Below are 18,497 nucleotides of genomic sequence, written 5' to 3'. Positions count from 1 at the left end.
ATTAGTATATTGTACAACAAGGGTGGATAAGATGCCCATATCGCACAACGACGAAAATTTGGTGAATGGACAATTCGCCCGAAGTTTGGTGATATGGACAATTCGCCCGAATTTTACAGGCTATTTTTTCTACGACTAATTGAAATTACTTACCAAATTTCACACAAATAAACACTCAATGTTTGAAACGTTTCCGTGTTTACATTATGATTTTTGGCGCAAGTTTGACCGGTGTCCCGGATTGTCATCGGGTGACAGCTGATTAACTTCGTATTTTAGGTTGAGGTGTTGAATGGATTTGATTCATTGTAAATTGTAAGTTTGTATTTGCTTTATCATGTAATAAAGTAGATGTTTTTATTCTTTAATTGAACAGTAACTGAAACTTGAACGGCTTTTTCATTGCCTCAAAACATAATCCAAAATGCAACATTTTGATGCCAACTGTCAGTGAGGATGACAATCAGAAGAATTATTTTGATTACCTTGAAGATTAGCTGTAATTGGTCTATTTCTTTACGAACGCTGAAGATTGTCTGTGATTGGGTATTTCTTTACACACGCTGAAGATTGTCTAGGATTCTGTATTCTTTCAACCGTTGGCAAATGCCTACTTATCCGTTCTCTAAACTGTTAAGGAAGGAACCAATATCCTTGTAGGAGTAGAAAAAATTCATATTCGGCCGTTCTTTATTATCCATCTCTTTATTTAATAATAATTTTGAGTTACTACACACATAATGCGAAGAATACAAAAAGAAATCGTGATAAAGACACTTTATCAGTAGCCACAGACCAAAAATCTGGTAAGTTGCATTTATAACCTCATTCAATGTCTCTACCCAACTTATTTACTTGGTACCTAAGTTCTTTAAGAAAACACTGGTTTTGCTTGCAAATATTTAATGAGGACGACCGAATCACTTATCTCAAGCCTCTTCACAACACTACCAAGCGATTAAAATTATGAAAACTGTGGACAATGAAGGCCTGCCAGATCCTTGAAGATAAGTTGTTTTACATACAGGGACCACAAAAGAGGGCAAATACTTCTGTCAAAAGTGATGTGATTTAGTGACCTATTTGACTGCTAGTTTTATTGTATCTTTCTGTTTTGTATTGTTGTCAACACACCATAGTGTTTAAGTGGTTTTATATTGTATGATGTTAATAAAAAGACATTTTTTATAACTGATTATCAATGTTTTTTCCCTAGTTCTACAGGGTAAGGTAAGTACTGATATTTAATTAGCTCTATTAGTTAACTTGAACATCATTCACCTACAAGGATACTTGTAAAATGTCTACTAACCAAAAATAGTTTATTTGCAAGTAATGTGTAACTTGAGTTCACATTTGATTGGTAAAGGTATGTCCTGTGAAATGGTGTATTGAATTAGAAGCAAATTGTTTCTCTTTAGAGACTTTCAATCACTAAATTTCACCTACCTTTGCTAATTTGGAACTCCACTATTATCCAAACAAACATTAGGTTAGTAAGACAAAGTTGTTTTCAGCACAGCTTGTATGGTGAAAGGTTCACCCCCTCACACTCAATCTGTGGAACTATCACTGTTTATGTGGTAAGACCAGTTTTCTTTGCCACACCACTTGAAGAAAATGTATACTGTACCTTGAACTGTGAATAAATAATTAATACAAACCTTCAGTGTACAAAGTTTTATTTGGATCAATTGAGTGTGTGGAAAAAAGAACGCAATTATAATGTTGTTAATAAACCTAGAATAGAACAGCTCATGTAGATAGCTCAATTGAAAATGTGGTTTTTTAATTATACCTTCTTCTTATAAGTGCATCTCCTATCGGAGGTTTGCTATCACCACAGCAATCCGGACCTTGTTGACTGTAGCTCTGAACAGTTGAGCGTTGCTACAATCAAACCAATCCCTTAGGTTAGGTTAGGTTAAAGTAAAAACTGATAAATAAAAAATTCCTCGGCTTTATTTACACTTTTTTATAATACATTAAAATGATAGCCTCATAGAGGCAAATTTGATAATTGTATATTTGTTAATAAATTGAACGTATTTAACTTGGAAGTGCTCTTATTCATAGAGATAGGCAAAATCTAATGTCGGTGTCTGAAGCTGAAATTTGATACAAAACTTAATGACGAAAACCGTTCGTTAATATCTGTCACCGTTTAACAGATGCTTCTCAGAATTCGTACTTGCCTTCAAAACTTCCAGGTGCATTATTTTTTAATTCTAATAATACCTTTCGTAGAATACGCAAAAAAAAATTGTTAAAAAGAAAAAAAATTAAATATTAAGTGTTATATCTGAGTAGAATGGTAATTTTAAGATCTTTTCAAAAATGAAATAATATTCAGGAGGATGTTCCATTAAAAGAAAAACAATTTTTATGTACGTAGCTTAAAAACCGTGTCCAATAGAAAAATACTATTTACACTACTGCATTCTACGCAAAAACTTGCTGTAGGAATGTTTTTTCAAAAAATAACGCACCTGGAAAACGCTAGAAATTGTTGAAGAAAAATACCCTATATCTGTCAAACGGTGACAGACTGACACCAACGGTTTTCACCATTAAGTTTTCTATCCAATTTGAGCTCTATTAATAAGAGCACTTCCCATTTAAATACGTCCAATTTTGTCCACCCTGTACAATTGTGAATGAATCATGACAAACTTTTACTCAGTGTATACGACGCGATGTTATAATCACATTTATTCAGATTTCTTCTCCTCATCAACTACTGGTAAAGTAGCGTCAGTCGTAATACTCTCTTTTGGTTTTTCATCAACAGGGTCCCACCATTGACGTTCGGCTTGAGCAAAAATTAAGTAAAATATGTCTGAAGCAATGTAAACTACTGCAGCTAGAATAAAGACCCACCTCCACTGATCTGGATCTTTCTGAAAATACGTTGTGTTTTTTTTTTCAACTAAACTTGACTCCCTTACTGCTACTCACTTGATCGGACACAAGAACATTAACAAATAAAGGAGATACAATTGAAAATATGTTAGACGATCCATTTCCGATTCCCATTAGGATGCCTGAAAATTTCGGTGACAAATCCACGTGGTTAACTTGAAAACCACACCAAATAGCTGCATTAATTCCTACAGCTATAATCAACAAGGCTACGATGGCAACAACATTTTCCCGTGGAATGAATCCTAAGACCACCAAGGCAATAGCAGGGCCGACAGAACCTATATAAAATTAAAAATTTAAATACATAACAAAATTGATAAAATATAATATAATAATTGATGATAATTAATTGATAAATGATATAGTTTTAGGTTATAACATAAGGCAGGGGCTTACAATAAATTATATATTAAGCTGGAGTCGCATTTCTATAGCATTAGCTTAAAATTTTATTTTTTTTGGTGTAAATATTGTTAAGTATCTCGTCCTAACTATTGCTTGTACGTTTATATAATTTGTCTTTTAAGTGGCCCCATAAAAAAATTCATAGGTGTTTATGTTTAATCCGGTGATCCTGGTGGGAAATTTTATCCGAAAGATAAAATCGCTTTTTACGTAACTCAAAATGAGCTATGTAATGATTCATTATCATGCTAGAAGTAGATAAAAGCTATTTTCACCAAACTCTTATAAAATTCAAAATTTGACCATTACAAGAAAACAAAAGACGATAGCGAAATTCTGTTTTCGCCATCGAACTCAGATTGAAAAAATACAACAACGCAAGCGCCTTTTTGATTTTTAAATTTCTTAATGGTTCTGACAGTTTTCATATAAAAACAAGCAAATTAAGTCAGCGTGTACAATTTGTTTTCACGAAAATACTTAATAAATTAAAACGTCAGAATACCCTTCAACTTGAAAAATTGATTGGTCAAACTGAGGAATACTTACCAATAGTATTCATCAGTTTTCTAACGTTTTTGGCTGATAACATTTTTGCCACCACTAACCAGTCAGCAATTGGACCAAAAATTAATCCCAATATGAAAAGAGCCACGTACGGAGCTGTTGCCAAATAGGAACTCTGTAAAAAAGCAACATAAATTAAGTTGTAGAGATGATATAGTTATTCACATCACCTTCTCAATATTTAGACCAGCCACATTGGATAGATAGCTTGGTATTTCAGTCAGGAGAACCGAGTAGCCCCAATTTTGACCAAAGTTTGCTACCACTATAGCCCACACCGGGGCAGATGTTAGAATAGCTTTCCATGGAGTAGGTGGTGCCTATAGTAAATTTATTGCCAATGTTTTGAAAAGTAATAAGAGAATGTGCATAGAAAATATTTGAAGTTTAAGCAAAATTCATATTATAATGAAGATATGGTATCATATCACAAAAGATATCATGTATTTAAGATGGAATGTGAAGAATTTTTGTAAATAAAGTAAATTATTTTGGTCTAAGTCATTACAAGGGTTTTTATAAACGTGGAATTTTAACATTGAATGATTGGAATTCTAAAATTAGTGAAAACAGAAATTAGGCGAAAGAAATTAAAAGTCGGTGGTTTCCTCTATTTAATTGACATTGGAGCCACTTGGAGCAAATTTCGATATTCAGAAATCAATTGTTTAATTCTATTTACTACTACATTAATATAAAAATTTTTTTCACTTACTTCTTCTTCTGCGACTTGTTCCAATGACGACTCGATATAAAACTGTTCTTCTTTGCTAATATACTTGTGCGATGCTGGATTGTTTGATCCTATAATAATCCACAACACACACCAGACGATTCCTGCAGCTCCGAAAACTTGAAATGCTAGTGGCCATCCATAATGACTTGCGGATATTACTCCAGTTATGGGCATGGCAATGATTGTTCCAAATGCTACACCTAAACGGACGAATAGCTGATTTTAGGTAACCAGTTAGGAAAAGTTTGAATTTGTGTATCAAACCAATTTGCGAGGGTAAAGAAAGTGAGTAACATAATATACTTATTTCCAAACGTTTATGTTGATTTTTTTTTTGCTATCAAAGTTGTAATACGTAAACGGGTATCACCTAGAAAATATAATATGTAAATATTACACACTGTTTCCCATGTTAAATTCATGGTAACAGTCTCCAAGAGAAAAGAAAATATTTAGTGTTTTGATGGAGACTGAGGGCGCTTCTACTCTTAGACCGTATTATATGACGGATGAATTTTTTTATGATATTTTCAGCTAACTTGTTTGTGTTTTTATTATTATTATGTTGTTTGTAAGTCTTATTATTAGCTTATTAAAACAATATATCTCAATCACTATCTTGCAACAAAATAAGGGTTTTCGGAATGGGTAATCGCAATCAGATGGAAACCACTGATTCTAATCGGTCTGTAATAGTTTGTAGAGCTCGAATCAGCTAAGAAAAGGCCACAGGCGTCATCAAACGATGATGTCACGATCTCTGTACGTCTCGCTTTAAATATTGCTGCTCTCGTTACTTTCCAAGTTGTTGCAGCCAGTCAGTGGCGTGCTATTATTTTATCAGTAAAATGAAACATTTTCGTCGTTTTTAATAAAGAAAATAAAAGACAACAAGTTTTTCAAAGGAATGGAAACTCCTTCTGCTTCTTTCTTCATAAATTGTAAGACGTTACTGACGATTTCACGGCATTGGCTGTATATGATAACACCTTTCTTTCCAACCTTTTTGAAAGACATTTTGACAAAATAACGTTTTTTATTCATAACACTATGTGAACTTCAACTGCGACCATCAACAATACAACCAAAACACCAGACTAAAACGGAACCTAACCTAACCCCCTAAGTCTCCCTGTCCGCCACTACATTTTTTTAAACTTGGCAACACCGTTTAGAGTGCCGGCTAGTAAAAGCATATAAAAAGGTCCAAATGTACCTGGCCGCTGCCGCATCTGTTTTAATTGTGTCCAAGTAAAAACCGTACTACGTTGCCAAGTGGCTTTTTGACCGCTTAACAATATATTTTCGGGAATATTTTAATAGGACGCCTCTGATTATATCTAATGCGACGGCAACTGTAGAAGGAGAAAGAAATAGTTTTAAAAACTGCGTCATTGATGATGCGGTGGCCTTTTCTCATCTGATTCGAGCTCTACGTTTGAAGTGTTTGTTCATGTATTACGGCAACAAATAAAACACAGGCTTTATTTCACTGTTGTCGCCGTTCCGACCCCTTTATTTGGGTCATCCTCAGGACAAAGTTTGTATCTCCTACTTGCTTTTGCTTAAAAGGAGTACATAGAAGATTAACACCTGGTCCTGTTTGAAGATGACCCAAATAAAAGGGTCGAAACATGGCCAACAACGAAAACAAATTGGTGTTTTATTTGTTGCCGTAATACACCAACAAAAATTTCAAGATCACAGCTGATGATTCCACTCCAGTCAATCGGATTATTTTTCGAACGTTTTTCAATCGTATTTCGGATCATTTTTCAAACGCTTGGATATTAGTGATCGGATTGAAAATTCCGAAAACTCCTAATATTTCTTCAATTTTCCACATTGAAACTTACCGGTAAAAACAAAATTTCCTATGGTAGATCTTTCCTCTTTTGGGGCCCACTTTCCAATTATATTATGTACTGAAGGAAAGAAAAATCCTTGAAACATTCCTTGAAGAATTCTTATTGCTATTACCCCTTTCCATCCCCAAGTGTCCGCCATTATTCGTGTTAACATACAAGCAGCTGAATATGATAACCAAAATTAGGAAAAACAGTACAGCTACTGTAAAATCTAAGTACCTGAATTAATTCCCATGGCGGCAACTAGAAACCATTTAACACCATATCTTTTGCCTAGTTCGCCTGCCAGAACTTGCAATGTGATATATCCCATGAAAAACGAAGATAAGATATAATTTTTTTTGCTGTCTTCCCAATCGTACACCTAGAGAAATATTGCTGAAATGCCTGTTTATGGTATTTTGAAAAACTTACTGGTACATCTGAACTGTCAGTTTGATTTGTATTCGTCATAGATACAATAGCAACAGATAAATTAACTCTCATTGCGTATCCCACAGCTAATAGCAAAAACATCATTAAGGACTGCACATGCCTTATACCAATTAGTGGACCTTCATTGAAAATGACTTTCTTTTATGATACGATTTCCATTTACATATTTCTCTGAGCGTCACATACCTTTGTTAAGCACGTCTTCTTTTTCGGTTTCTCCTGCTTCAATATTTGGTTTCGATTCAGCTATTGCCATTTTGAGATTTTTACCTTTACAATTAACTAACTAATGCTGCTGTTGATGAGTTTCGTCACTTGGAAACTAACTTTTAATTTTCAGCATTCTTTCCAGTGACAGGTGTGAGCTTGGGAGAATGGTACTAAAATGTTGATTTTTGTATCAGTGTCAAGAATTTTAATCAAGAATTTCAAACGATGTAGATAAAACCATTTACTTTTCAAGATGTGCGTATTGTTTCCACGTTGAATAATTATTATTGATTGTTGGCAGTCTCCTGATAACGTGTGGGCGTCACATTACGTTGTGGTAATTGATTATAATTTTGAGGACACGTGAAATGATTTATTGCAAAAATCTTCCCTCTCAATGCATAAATGTTTACCAAAATGTAATCAATACACTCTTAAGTGTATACTCATTTAGTAAAATAATAGATTTAAAAACATGATAATTCAAAAGTAAACCTAAAACTTTTAATTAATAGGTATTTTAAATTGTGGGTAATAAGCTCCGTTCATATTTTAATGAGGAACAGGTGAAAATAGTAGGAAATAAATGCACTGAGCAATTGATATTAGCTCTCAGGTAAAATCTTTTTATTTAGATAAAATATTTCTTTTATACAACTTTTATGAAAAAAAAATGAAAATGACCGAATGCAGTTTGCAAAGATAACAAGTTTGAACGAAGAATTATCAGGTAATTTTTAAGCACGAATGTAATTTTGGGGAATATTTCCCGAATAAAGAAAATGTTTTGGTTTTGCTGCAACTATAGATTGCTCAATGGAGCTCAATGAGCAACTTCCAAACTGTTCATTAATTTTTGTTGACATCGCGTTTGACGTTGTTTGGTTATAAAAAGTCAAAAAACTGCGCAAAGACAACAATTAGTGTACTAGCAATAGGCTCTACAACAATGCAGTCGTTATAGATAAGTACAGTGCAATTATCGAAATGCAATTATCACTTTAGAATGCAGTTATCGCTGTCATTCTGGTGAAAATGCACTGCTCATATGGGACATTTAACACATGAGGGAAATATTCGGGGGCAATACCACAAGAGCTCAGATTTAGCCGGATAATTTTTGTGCTTGTCTTAGAACACTTTCAATTTGGTGTAACAGCACGAGACCTGTTGTAACTAAATCACGAGAGCGCAGCTCGAGTGATTTTGCCAAACAGGTCGAGTTTTGTACCATAAAGAAAGTATGAGAAGACAAGCGGAAAAATTATCCTGTTCAAAATCTGAGCTCGAATGGTATTTGATAAGACAATTCCATGAATATAATCAATAATATAATAAGACTGCGACTGCCTTGTACTGGCAGAAATACATTTTTCTGGTTCTTTTGATTTTCTGCAGTAGAACTCTATCCGAAGTGAGCCATAACCAAAACAATACGAACAAACATCAAAATTGACAGTGCCAGCAAAAACCTCAAGGTGAGACATTGCAACAATAGAAGTGTAGTGAAAATCCGTGGAAACGATGAAATCAACAGCAAAATTTATCCGATTTTTTTATCCGCTAGCAAACTCTCTTCCTTCCTTATTAGCCGATAGCAAACCGTGTTTTGATGACGTATATATGGCATTTTTTGTACATGAGTGGAATTGTCGCTGTCATTCTGGTGAAAATGCACTGCTCATATGGGACATTTAACACATGAGGGAAATATTCGCTGTCATTCTGGTGAAAATGCACTGCTCCTATGGGATTTAACACATGAGGGAAATATTCAACTAAATTATTTTGTTGTAATTATCACTTTTATATTTGTCAGTAGTTATATTACCTATCAAACTTATCCGGTTAGTTTTGGTTCATGGATCGATTCAAAAAAGTTTTAAAATAGATGTTTTATGTGGTAGGTAAAGGTTAGATTTATGAGAATTATCCTAATGACTTACCAACTTCATTTTTGCTACATTCGTATGGAATTGTCAAATATCATTCGATCTCAGATTTTTAGCCTGATATATTTTGCCTGTTTTCTCATACTTTCCAGTAGATACAAAATTCGACAGAATTTGAGCACTTGAGGCACTGGTTACGATAGTAATAAATCATAGTTTAATTAATATTAATTAAGTAAGTAGTATAAGAGATTGCGTAAATAAATTCCTGTATAGCATTTTTCTTTATCACTTAAGTAATATTTGAGTAAATATACAAGATAATTATCTTGGAGAGCCTAGTCGTTGACGTTAAATATTTGTTGCATTTAAGTGGGCCAAACACGGTCAATAATTTTGTCAACTATATTCATTGACGTATATTGATAGGATATTTATTATTTTATGGAAATACATTGACACATTCCAAGTTATCGTGTATTTGAGAATGGAATTAATGGTCCACTATCAAATTATTGTACTGTAGATTCGCAGAACTGACTCACTAAGCAATTGATGAACCATTGACGTGTTCATTTTTATCTTAATCATTCGCAAGTGCAATTGAAATCATTAATTTTATTAAAGAGATTGTCGATTAATATTGACTGATTCTGGGCTACTTCAGAATGAAAAATAAAAGAATGAAAATTGTTACCAGTAGCTAGCCGAAAAGGCACGGTGCACGATGAGCAACATAGGACACATAGGAAACTGTGTCATTTGAAGACAAAGACAAGAATTTAGGTTAAATATCGGTTAAAAGTTCCTGTATATTGTAGCATTTCCAAAAGTTTTTTTTTTCACAGAACCAAAAATAAAATTGTATTTATTGTAAATATCTTCTTTCAGTAACCTATGATTCAGTAACTTTTCATTATAAAAATATAGTTTGATATTGCAAGTGTCAGTGCTTTATTTGCAATATTTTCACATAAAAATTAGCACACACAATGTCGACATTTGTCTTCTTCCAGAACTAAGATATATTTATCAAGCAAAAAACAGATTTCTTAAAAGTTATTTCCGAAATTGTTGTAGGTAAATATCCTTATTGCGAACTCCAAGTATGCCATTTCTGTAGAATACTGTTTTTTTTATAGAAATTGCAGTATCAACCTCGTATAAAAGTAGCTTCAACCTCGCCAACGTCTGTATTTTATTTTAAAACATCATATTTGTCCATGAAAGATCGTATTAGTAGCATAATAATTACATCAAATGTTCGCACTAAATGCTTTAGACCGATAAAAAAATGATGAATGTAGGTAGCAGCAATTAGCAAAATTTTGTCAACCACTTCAGCTCAATGACCGATGATTTTGGAACATTGTTCTAATCAATAAAACACTTGGAAGAGTGATAAATTACATTTTAGACATCATATCATTTTGCGTCATCTTGCCTCTATAAATGAAGTGGGTCTATATGGATTCTTTATCTTACAATTACTACTTTATTAAAAATTTCAGTGTGTACTTATTCCATTAAATGAGAAAAAATATTCCATTCCATTCAAGTGACAAAATTCTAACACTGTAGTTCACTTTAATGAATACATCAATATCGGGCTTTGAAAATCTAATCGTTTCATATTTTTTACGGCTTTTAATTACGTCTAAAACATAAATAATTTAGCTATAATAATAATAATATAATATAAAACTTATTACTTATTCACTTACCTAACTGCCTTCATAAAAAATTTGAATGATTTATTTTTATATTATTTTCAGATATTATAAAAAATATCACAATTATAGGAAAAACAGGATGTCGCAATAGAAACAACAATAGTATCGTGCACTAAACAGATAGCTAATAAAGTTTCCTGCGTTAATACGTTTTGTTCTTGGGACTTATTATTAAATTTATTAGTAGTATCAACAGATAACACTGATTGATGGGAAATTGATTTAGCTCATATTTTTGTTGCCCTTTGGTGAGGTTAATTAGTTACCACTTACTTAATCTTTAATCAGTGTTTATAATATGTTTTCCTTACTGCAGCAGCGTTTATACTAAAAACTTTGTAAAGTTTGATACCCAAATACTACACAGAGTACCTTTTATGACTAATACGTCAGATATGTCTAGAAAAGCGTATTTTAAATTAGGTCTGTCTACCACCGCAGAGATGGTTTCATTTTTTTAGACATGGGATTTAAACAAATACGTATTGATATATTTTGCTGTTTAAGTTACAGTCAAGTTAAAACTAATTCTTTGTTCGTCAACAACTACAAACTTGATAAATATACTCTTGAGGAAACTGTATACTCGGCTTTTCAGCAAATTTAATTGCGAATCTTCAATCTTATCTACTTTATAGAGGTGGTGGATTTTTGGAGAAAGATAAAACTCTGTCTGAATTTTCTTATGTACTGGGTGAGTGGACCATTGCTGCACTCTACTGCGACTTGTCTGAATGTAGTAAAATGTAAATTAGTCTCCTACTTGTTAAACAGTTATCCAATACCATTACAAAGTCAATAACATCCTGATCGAACTAGCTTATACATTTAAGACCGAGTTAAGATCACATAAATTAAATTGTCAATTCTATACCAAGATACTTGGCTTTGTAATACGAAATAATCAAATTTTCTAACGGATACACAGTTTGATCTTTGGGTCTTGTGGGTCTGTGCTTTGGGCCGCATTCGTTTTCAAGCTCCAGGGAGCGAACAGAGCGTTTTTGACGTCACGATGACGTAATTTGGCAAAACCATAATTTGACCAATTGTCAAATTACGTCATTGTGACGTCAAAAAAGCTTTGCTCGCTTCATGGACCGTGAAGACAAATGCGGCCATGGTCTCCCTGCTACCAGTTCAACGTCGTTTATTCTTTCAATTTTCCTCTTCAAAAAGATATACAGTGTGGCCAGTAAGCCCATGATCACTGGGGTAGATACTGTGGTATATTTTAGATCAAAAGGTGACAAGTTGACGTAATTTTCATTATGCAAATGTGTCTACAGACAGTCCAGACTTGTCGCTAAGTAAGGTTTTGATGAAAGACAAGAAGAGAAGTGGTAAGTTCTTCAGTGTTTTGGTTTTCAAAACTTATCAAACTTTATATTTTGTCGTTCAAATTATGTTTTTCTTTTTAAATCTGATTTTTTAAACTGACACATTGATCCTTGATTGAACTGACACTCCAATCCAATTTAATTAATAAGCGCATTATCATCAAGGACTGGACAAAGAATTAATAAAATATGGGTGTTTATAGTATTAATATCAAGGGTATTATAAAAGTCCATTTATGAGTACGGAAGCATAGTAATTAACACAACTTTCAACATGTTTGTAGTATGTATTAACAATAATATCACAGCACTTTAGTATAAAATGCATTTTATAAAATGAACATCAAGCACTGACCAAAGTTTTTTCATTTTTCAAACTCTCCTCCTTTTCAGGCCCATCATCCCACCATTGCCTTTCCGCTGATGCAAAAATAAGAAAAAATGTTCCAGGTATAGTCAGAGCCATTGCAGCTATAAATAGTACAATCCTCCATTGATGGGTATTTGCCTGAACCAAATAAATTTTGTATATTTCTATTTTATTTTAATTGAAAAGACTCACCAGATCGGGAACGAGGTATTGGACACATAAAGGTGCAGATAACGCAGGAATGCAAGATACTGCGTTAGAAATTCCCATAATAATTCCAGCAAACCTGGGTGAAATATCCATTGGACTTAAACCGTGTCCAAAAAGAAGTCCTGCGATAAAAAACGAAGACAAAACAAACATGAACACCGATAATTGAGTGTGGTTCTCATTAAGAAAAGCCAGAATCATTAGCGAGGCTGCACATCCATAATTAGCTAAAACAATAGTTAATATGAAATATCACAACAAGAAAAACTACAAACAAACTTACAATAAGCTTCAAAAAATTTTCTTGTTGTTAGACGAGAAAGATATTGACGCTCTATGAGGAAGTCCGATAAAGGTCCATAAACATAGTTCATAATAACTCCGATTGCTGCTGTCATGGAAGTGAGGTAACCACTCTAATATTTATTGTACATAATATGAATGTTATTTTATGCTATTTGTGAAACTTACTGATGAGATGTCGTATTTTAGCACATTCTCCAAATATGTAGGAATTTCGTTTTGTAAAAAAATCACCCCAAACCCTGAAAACACCATAGGGAAAAAAATAGCCCAAAAATGGATTGAGGTGAGCATTTCTATCCATGGAGTTGGCACTACCTAGAACCCGTCAATTATTCTAAATGTAACTAACAGTTTTTGATAGTACCACCACATACCTCAGTGTTTTTGTCTTGTTCCAAAGACCTTTCAATATATCGCCGTTCTTCAATTGTAATATTAGGATGACTGGCTGGAGTATTTTGCCCAAATATAAACCATATTAACGACCACGTAAGGCATATCCCTCCAAGCAGATAAAAAGATACAGGCCATCCGAGTGAAGATTTTGATAGCCATCCGGTTATTGGTAAACAAATTATACTTCCCAATCCGATACCTATAAGTTAGGACAATATCAAGTTAATGCCAGCATTAAGCAACTAGTTCATAATATTATATTTAGGTGAACGTTAAACATGTCAAAAATATTAAGGCACAACAGCAAAAGTATAAGAATTTTTGTAGGTTTAGTAGGTCATTTAATTCAAATACAAAGCTAAATAGAGATTAGTTAGAGATTTGCCGTTAAACTTTCATAACGTTTTCTTAAAAAAATACGTGCAGAAACTGTGTGAAATAAATTATTATATTTCATTCTCAGTATAAGTTACTCTATTTGACTCGAATGAATTTAAGCAGGTTTAAGTAAATGTGTTAATTTGACTGTTAAAGATTGTACAAAAATATGTCACGGTCAAACTAAAATTTAACCTAAAATTGCTTAAATTCTCCTTCGGTGCATACGACGTTATACTGCCAATAAAATAAATATCCATTACCGGACTGAAATCATTTACTGATTGCATTCATATCACTACAACAATAGATTACCTACCTGAATACACAAAAGTAGCCATTCTTCCTCTTTCATTTTTAGGCGCCCACCTTCCTAACATAGTATGACACGTAGGAAAAATTCCACCTTGGCTTAATCCTTGCATAATTCTACAGCCCATGACTCCCTTGGAACCAAAAAATTTAGCTGCTGACGGTATTAAAATGGTTGCAAACGCATTAGTTGTCATAGCAGTAAACAGAATCCATCTCGAACCGTATGTTTTGCCTAGTTGTCCTGCTGGAGCTTGGAGAATCATGTAACCCCAGTAGAACGATGATATTATTACGTTGGTGTTGTTCCAATTATATGTCTAAAGCAAGACATTACAATACAACAGTTGAATATAAATATTTTTAATAATTTACAGGTATATCTGAGTTTATGCTAGTAGAATTGTTGGTCATTGCCACTATGGAAAGTGATAGGTTAGTACGAGTCATCATTTCTGTGGCCACACCCGTAAATAATAGGATGGCTTGTACGTGTCTTGCTCCAAAAATTGGTCCTGAGATAAACATTGATCTTATTTACGTGTCCAAATTTCATAATAATTATTATTGTTAAATTAATTTCTTTACCTTTATCCTGATCTTCATCATGTTTGTCTTGGTTAATATACTTTTCGGACTTTTCCAGTTTCGACATTTCTTCTAAAAAATATAGACAACTTTTTTCAGATTGCAACACACGCAGTAGGAGCGATGAAACATAAGTAAATAACGTCTTAATTATTCGGTGTTGTACTTAATATTATAATGTTGTTGATAAATTAGCCGTGAATGAAGTGCCTACTTACGAGCATTAATTAAAATTGATTTGGAAAGTAATTTATCATGCACGTTTATTGAATTAGCAACAACTCTCATTATGTGAAGTCAAGAAGCATAATGTTATATCAGTTTCAACTATACGTATTTAACTGAATTTAGTGTCCCAACATATGTATGAGTAAGACATTATATGTATTATTAATGTCCGACGGGACTATTATTTTATCTATAATGACACATAATCAATCATCTAAGAAATGATGCCCTAGAGCGCCATATTTCATAATGCCCTCAGATGAGGGCATTATTTTTTATAAATCCCTCTGACCATTTTTTAACTAAAATCATTTAAATCTCGAATTTTTATTTTCAAATTTCAATTCAATCATTTGAATTTTCCAGGCATTATTGTGGAGGCGACTGCTCACTACTGCAAGACAAATGCTGTCATGCACGTTACAGCACGACTATAAGAGTGCAATTATTACTGATAATAGTAATTAGGCAAATATTTATTGATCACTGCATTTTTAAAGATAATAAAATTACTTAAGTTTAATTTTGGTTTATTAGTTTCAAAAATTAAATACATAAAATTATTATCTGTATAAGATAGGTCTTTTTCATTCCAGTTTGATGAAACGACTTGAATTGAGTGAACCTACGTATATTAGGTAGTGCAATTTTAAAATGTTCCTTATTGGAGGAACAGTTTAGTAAGTTGCGGTTCTAGCTATTTGCACCTATAATCTTGGCATTGTTTTTCTTTCGTAAAGCGCTTTTTCCTTCGTTTGATGTAGAATCCCACCATTGCACATCTGCTGAAGCAAATACCATGAAGAAAGTAGCTGGTAAGAAATACAGAACAGCTGCTATAACGAAAATAATTCTCCACTGCAACACACTAGTCTGAAATAATAAAAAAACACTGGTAGAAAGCAGAAAAACAGGAAATAGTTATTTACATATCAAGGGATGAAAGAAATTGTCGTAAAGTTTGAGACCAAACGCAAAGGCCTTTATTCGGTCAAAGATGTGATCTTTCTTTTGGCCCATGGTATGCAAACCTTTTTACGCACAAATAGTATATAGAGACGTAAAAAACGTAAAATAGTATACCTGATCGGTGACTAAAAATTGCACTTGCAAAGGTGCAAATAAAGAAGTTGCCGAAGATATAGCGTAAGAAAATCCAGCAATTATTCCAGCAAAATTAGGTGATATGTCAATGTTGTTTATTACCACACCATAGTGCTGGCTTGAAGCTAAAGCTCCATTTAGAATCAAATAAGGCATCACCAGATTGGAATTGGATTTTGGTATAAAAGCTATCAGCAACATGCAAACTGATGGACCGTAAGTTCCTACAATTTTCAATACAACCAATTAACACTAAAAGAGCCTAATATTGTTTTATAAAGGCAATTAATTACCTATTCCTTGGAAAATCCGTCTGGCATTTAGTTTAGAGACATAGCCTCTCTGTATAATTGAGTCGGAGATAAACGCAAAGGCAAAGTTGGTCACTAATCCTGCTATAGTTGGTACTGAAGACCATATGCCGTTCTAAAATAAAGCGGAATTAAAATAAGTAGTACGAGCAACTATAATTTCTGTTGATTTGCTGCTGTCTATCCTATCTATCCTATATCCTACCTATCCTATTGTGACAAGAATGATAAAATACGAAACAAATTACGATATATGAACCAAGACAAAAGACATAGGAAAGAGATGCGCCCAATCGAACTAAAATATTGTCTTAAAAAACTTAAAAAACTCTAATATATGCTTTAAAAAACTCTACCATCTGTACTTACTTTAGCTGTAGTGTATCCCACAATGTTTTTCAAATAAGTGTTCATATCATTAGCCAGCAGAGATCCTCCCCAGCTAATTCCAACTGTGGCAACTACTACAGACCAGAATGGCATTGACCGCAATATGGCTATCCATGGTGTGTGTAGATTCTGAATATAAACCCTATAATATTTCCTCACTTAAGATACTATTTTATAAACTGACCTCAGTTTCATTGCCCTGACCCAAAGATGATTCAATATAATTCTTCTCTTCTAGGCTAATAGAAGGGTGACTTCTTGGAGTGCTAAAACCATACAGTATCCATGCAGCCGACCATAAAATGCCGGATCCACCAAATACGTATAGTGCACCAGACCAACCTATAGTAGATTCGCACAGAAATCCATTGATTGGACCACATATTACCATACCGACCGCACTGCCTAAAAACAACATTTTAGACACTTTCCGGAAAATAATAGTCAACAACAACCAGTGTAAACCAACATGGACAACCGACTTCTTTCATTTTCAGGAGCCCATCTACCCAACATAGTTTGACATGAAGGAAAAAAGAATCCTTGAGATGCTCCTTGAACTATCCTACAAGCCATAACACCTATAGACCCTATGGCGGCTGCCGATAATGGAATGAGCATCATGGATAATGAGTTTACTAGCATTGCCCCAAAAAGAAACCACTTTACTCCGTACGTTTGAGCTAATTGACCCGCTAGGATTTGTGGAGCTATGTAACCCCAGTAGAAAGAAGATAAGATCACATTAGTGTTGTTCCAGTTGTAAGTCTGAAAAGTAGTTGTGCGTGTTGCCATCAATACTTCTTAAAACATGAATCAGTACTTACGGGGACATTAATATTGACTGATGTAGAATTGTCGGTCATGGCTACGGTTGTCAAAGACATACAAGAACGTGTTGCCATCTCTACAGTAACGCAAAGAAAGAGGAGAAAGACCTGAACGTGTCTCTTTCCGAAATTTGAGCCTTAAAAACGATTGTGAAATTCGTCGTTATGAAATAGATAATAATGCGGTTTGGGAATTTTCAATGCATATACGACTATGGAAATTGATATGACGATGACGATTGAGATGATAATGATGAAGTAAAGGCTGTAAATTAGCACCTATTCAGGATGAAGCTGAGTAACACCCCATTATGCAGAGCTTGTAATCAATAAGACAGAGAGGATGATGCATATTCTCTGCTCTACACTCACGCCCATACGCAGGACCAAGTTGGGCCAATCTTTCCCATCCCTTGAAGAACTGGAGGCGAGCTGAGGATGACCTCCCCTATTGTGGAAGCGCACAATGGGCCTACAGTATGGCCTAAGTGCTGTGATGTGAAACGTTTCGAAATAAGTTTCAGTTTGTTTATGGATCTACTACCCATTTTAGTGAAATACATTTACAACGATTAATAAAATATAGGCTTGTTCAAAACTTGTATTAAAATTGAAGAGGTTATGTAAATAAACCTTTTCACATAAAGTGGTCGGTGTGTTAGAGGACCTTTATATGATATAATAATATTTTTTGCAATTAATGCAAACTTTTTGAGAGCGTCAAAGTTCATGCTGACCTACAATGAATTATAAGTGTTTTGATATGTACGCAAGTACCTTTTTTAAAGAGGAAAAAATTGCAAACAGAAGCATATTTATACGTAGTTTTTATGATGGCGTAGGTGTTGATTTTGAACTTAGGAAATTGTTGCAAAATAAAATACCTTTGATTATTGTAGTGTCAACGTCCTTCTCCATGACTGTCACTTATCACGTGTACTGACAAAATGTAGTCAAACATTT

General features: G+C 33.7%; 3 protein-coding genes across 4 annotated transcripts; all 3 read right to left on the bottom strand.

Moving 5' to 3' along the window:
* Positions 1-1,942: 1,942 nt before the first annotated feature.
* On the bottom strand, positions 1,943-10,777 carry LOC145736520 (putative inorganic phosphate cotransporter). 2 transcript variants are annotated; one of them, XM_081990986.1, is made up of 10 exons: positions 10,763-10,777; positions 7,123-7,316; positions 6,916-7,055; positions 6,721-6,865; positions 6,490-6,663; positions 4,613-4,833; positions 4,068-4,217; positions 3,880-4,012; positions 2,959-3,203; positions 1,943-2,900 (listed from the first exon to the last, which is right to left on the bottom strand). In XM_081990986.1, exons 2-10 carry the CDS (start codon positions 7,190-7,192, stop codon positions 2,712-2,714), a joined length of 1,467 nt encoding a protein of 488 aa, XP_081847112.1. In that variant the 5' UTR covers positions 7,193-7,316; positions 10,763-10,777; the 3' UTR covers positions 1,943-2,711. The 2 variants fall into 2 exon arrangements, with proteins under 2 accessions (XP_081847112.1, XP_081847109.1); XM_081990983.1 differs by lacking the exon at positions 10,763-10,777 and adding an exon at positions 9,093-9,244.
* A 1,601-nt stretch (positions 10,778-12,378) lies between these two features.
* On the bottom strand, positions 12,379-14,856 carry LOC145740205 (putative inorganic phosphate cotransporter). The gene is made up of 8 exons (XM_081995584.1): positions 14,672-14,856; positions 14,459-14,598; positions 14,091-14,403; positions 13,372-13,592; positions 13,163-13,312; positions 12,975-13,107; positions 12,674-12,918; positions 12,379-12,619 (listed from the first exon to the last, which is right to left on the bottom strand). Exons 1-8 carry the CDS (start codon positions 14,736-14,738, stop codon positions 12,455-12,457), a joined length of 1,434 nt encoding a protein of 477 aa, XP_081851710.1. The 5' UTR covers positions 14,739-14,856; the 3' UTR covers positions 12,379-12,454.
* Positions 14,857-15,412: 556 nt separating this feature from the next.
* LOC145740209 (putative inorganic phosphate cotransporter) lies at positions 15,413-18,484 on the bottom strand. The gene is made up of 8 exons (XM_081995599.1): positions 18,419-18,484; positions 17,532-17,671; positions 17,160-17,472; positions 16,889-17,109; positions 16,684-16,833; positions 16,297-16,429; positions 15,983-16,227; positions 15,413-15,772 (listed from the first exon to the last, which is right to left on the bottom strand). The coding sequence occupies exons 1-8, from the start codon at positions 18,450-18,452 to the stop codon at positions 15,593-15,595; spliced, it is 1,416 nt and encodes a 471-aa protein (XP_081851725.1). The 5' UTR covers positions 18,453-18,484; the 3' UTR covers positions 15,413-15,592.
* Positions 18,485-18,497: the final 13 nt, after the last annotated feature.

The sequence above is a fragment of the Ips typographus genome, linkage group LG1 (assembly GCF_016097725.1).
Source record: "Ips typographus isolate SLU linkage group LG1, UJ_Ityp_2.0, whole genome shotgun sequence".
Classification (NCBI taxonomy): domain Eukaryota; kingdom Metazoa; phylum Arthropoda; class Insecta; order Coleoptera; family Curculionidae; genus Ips; species Ips typographus.
The sequence above is the reverse complement of the archived record's forward strand: the minus strand, read 5'-3'. Positions and strand labels throughout refer to the sequence as shown.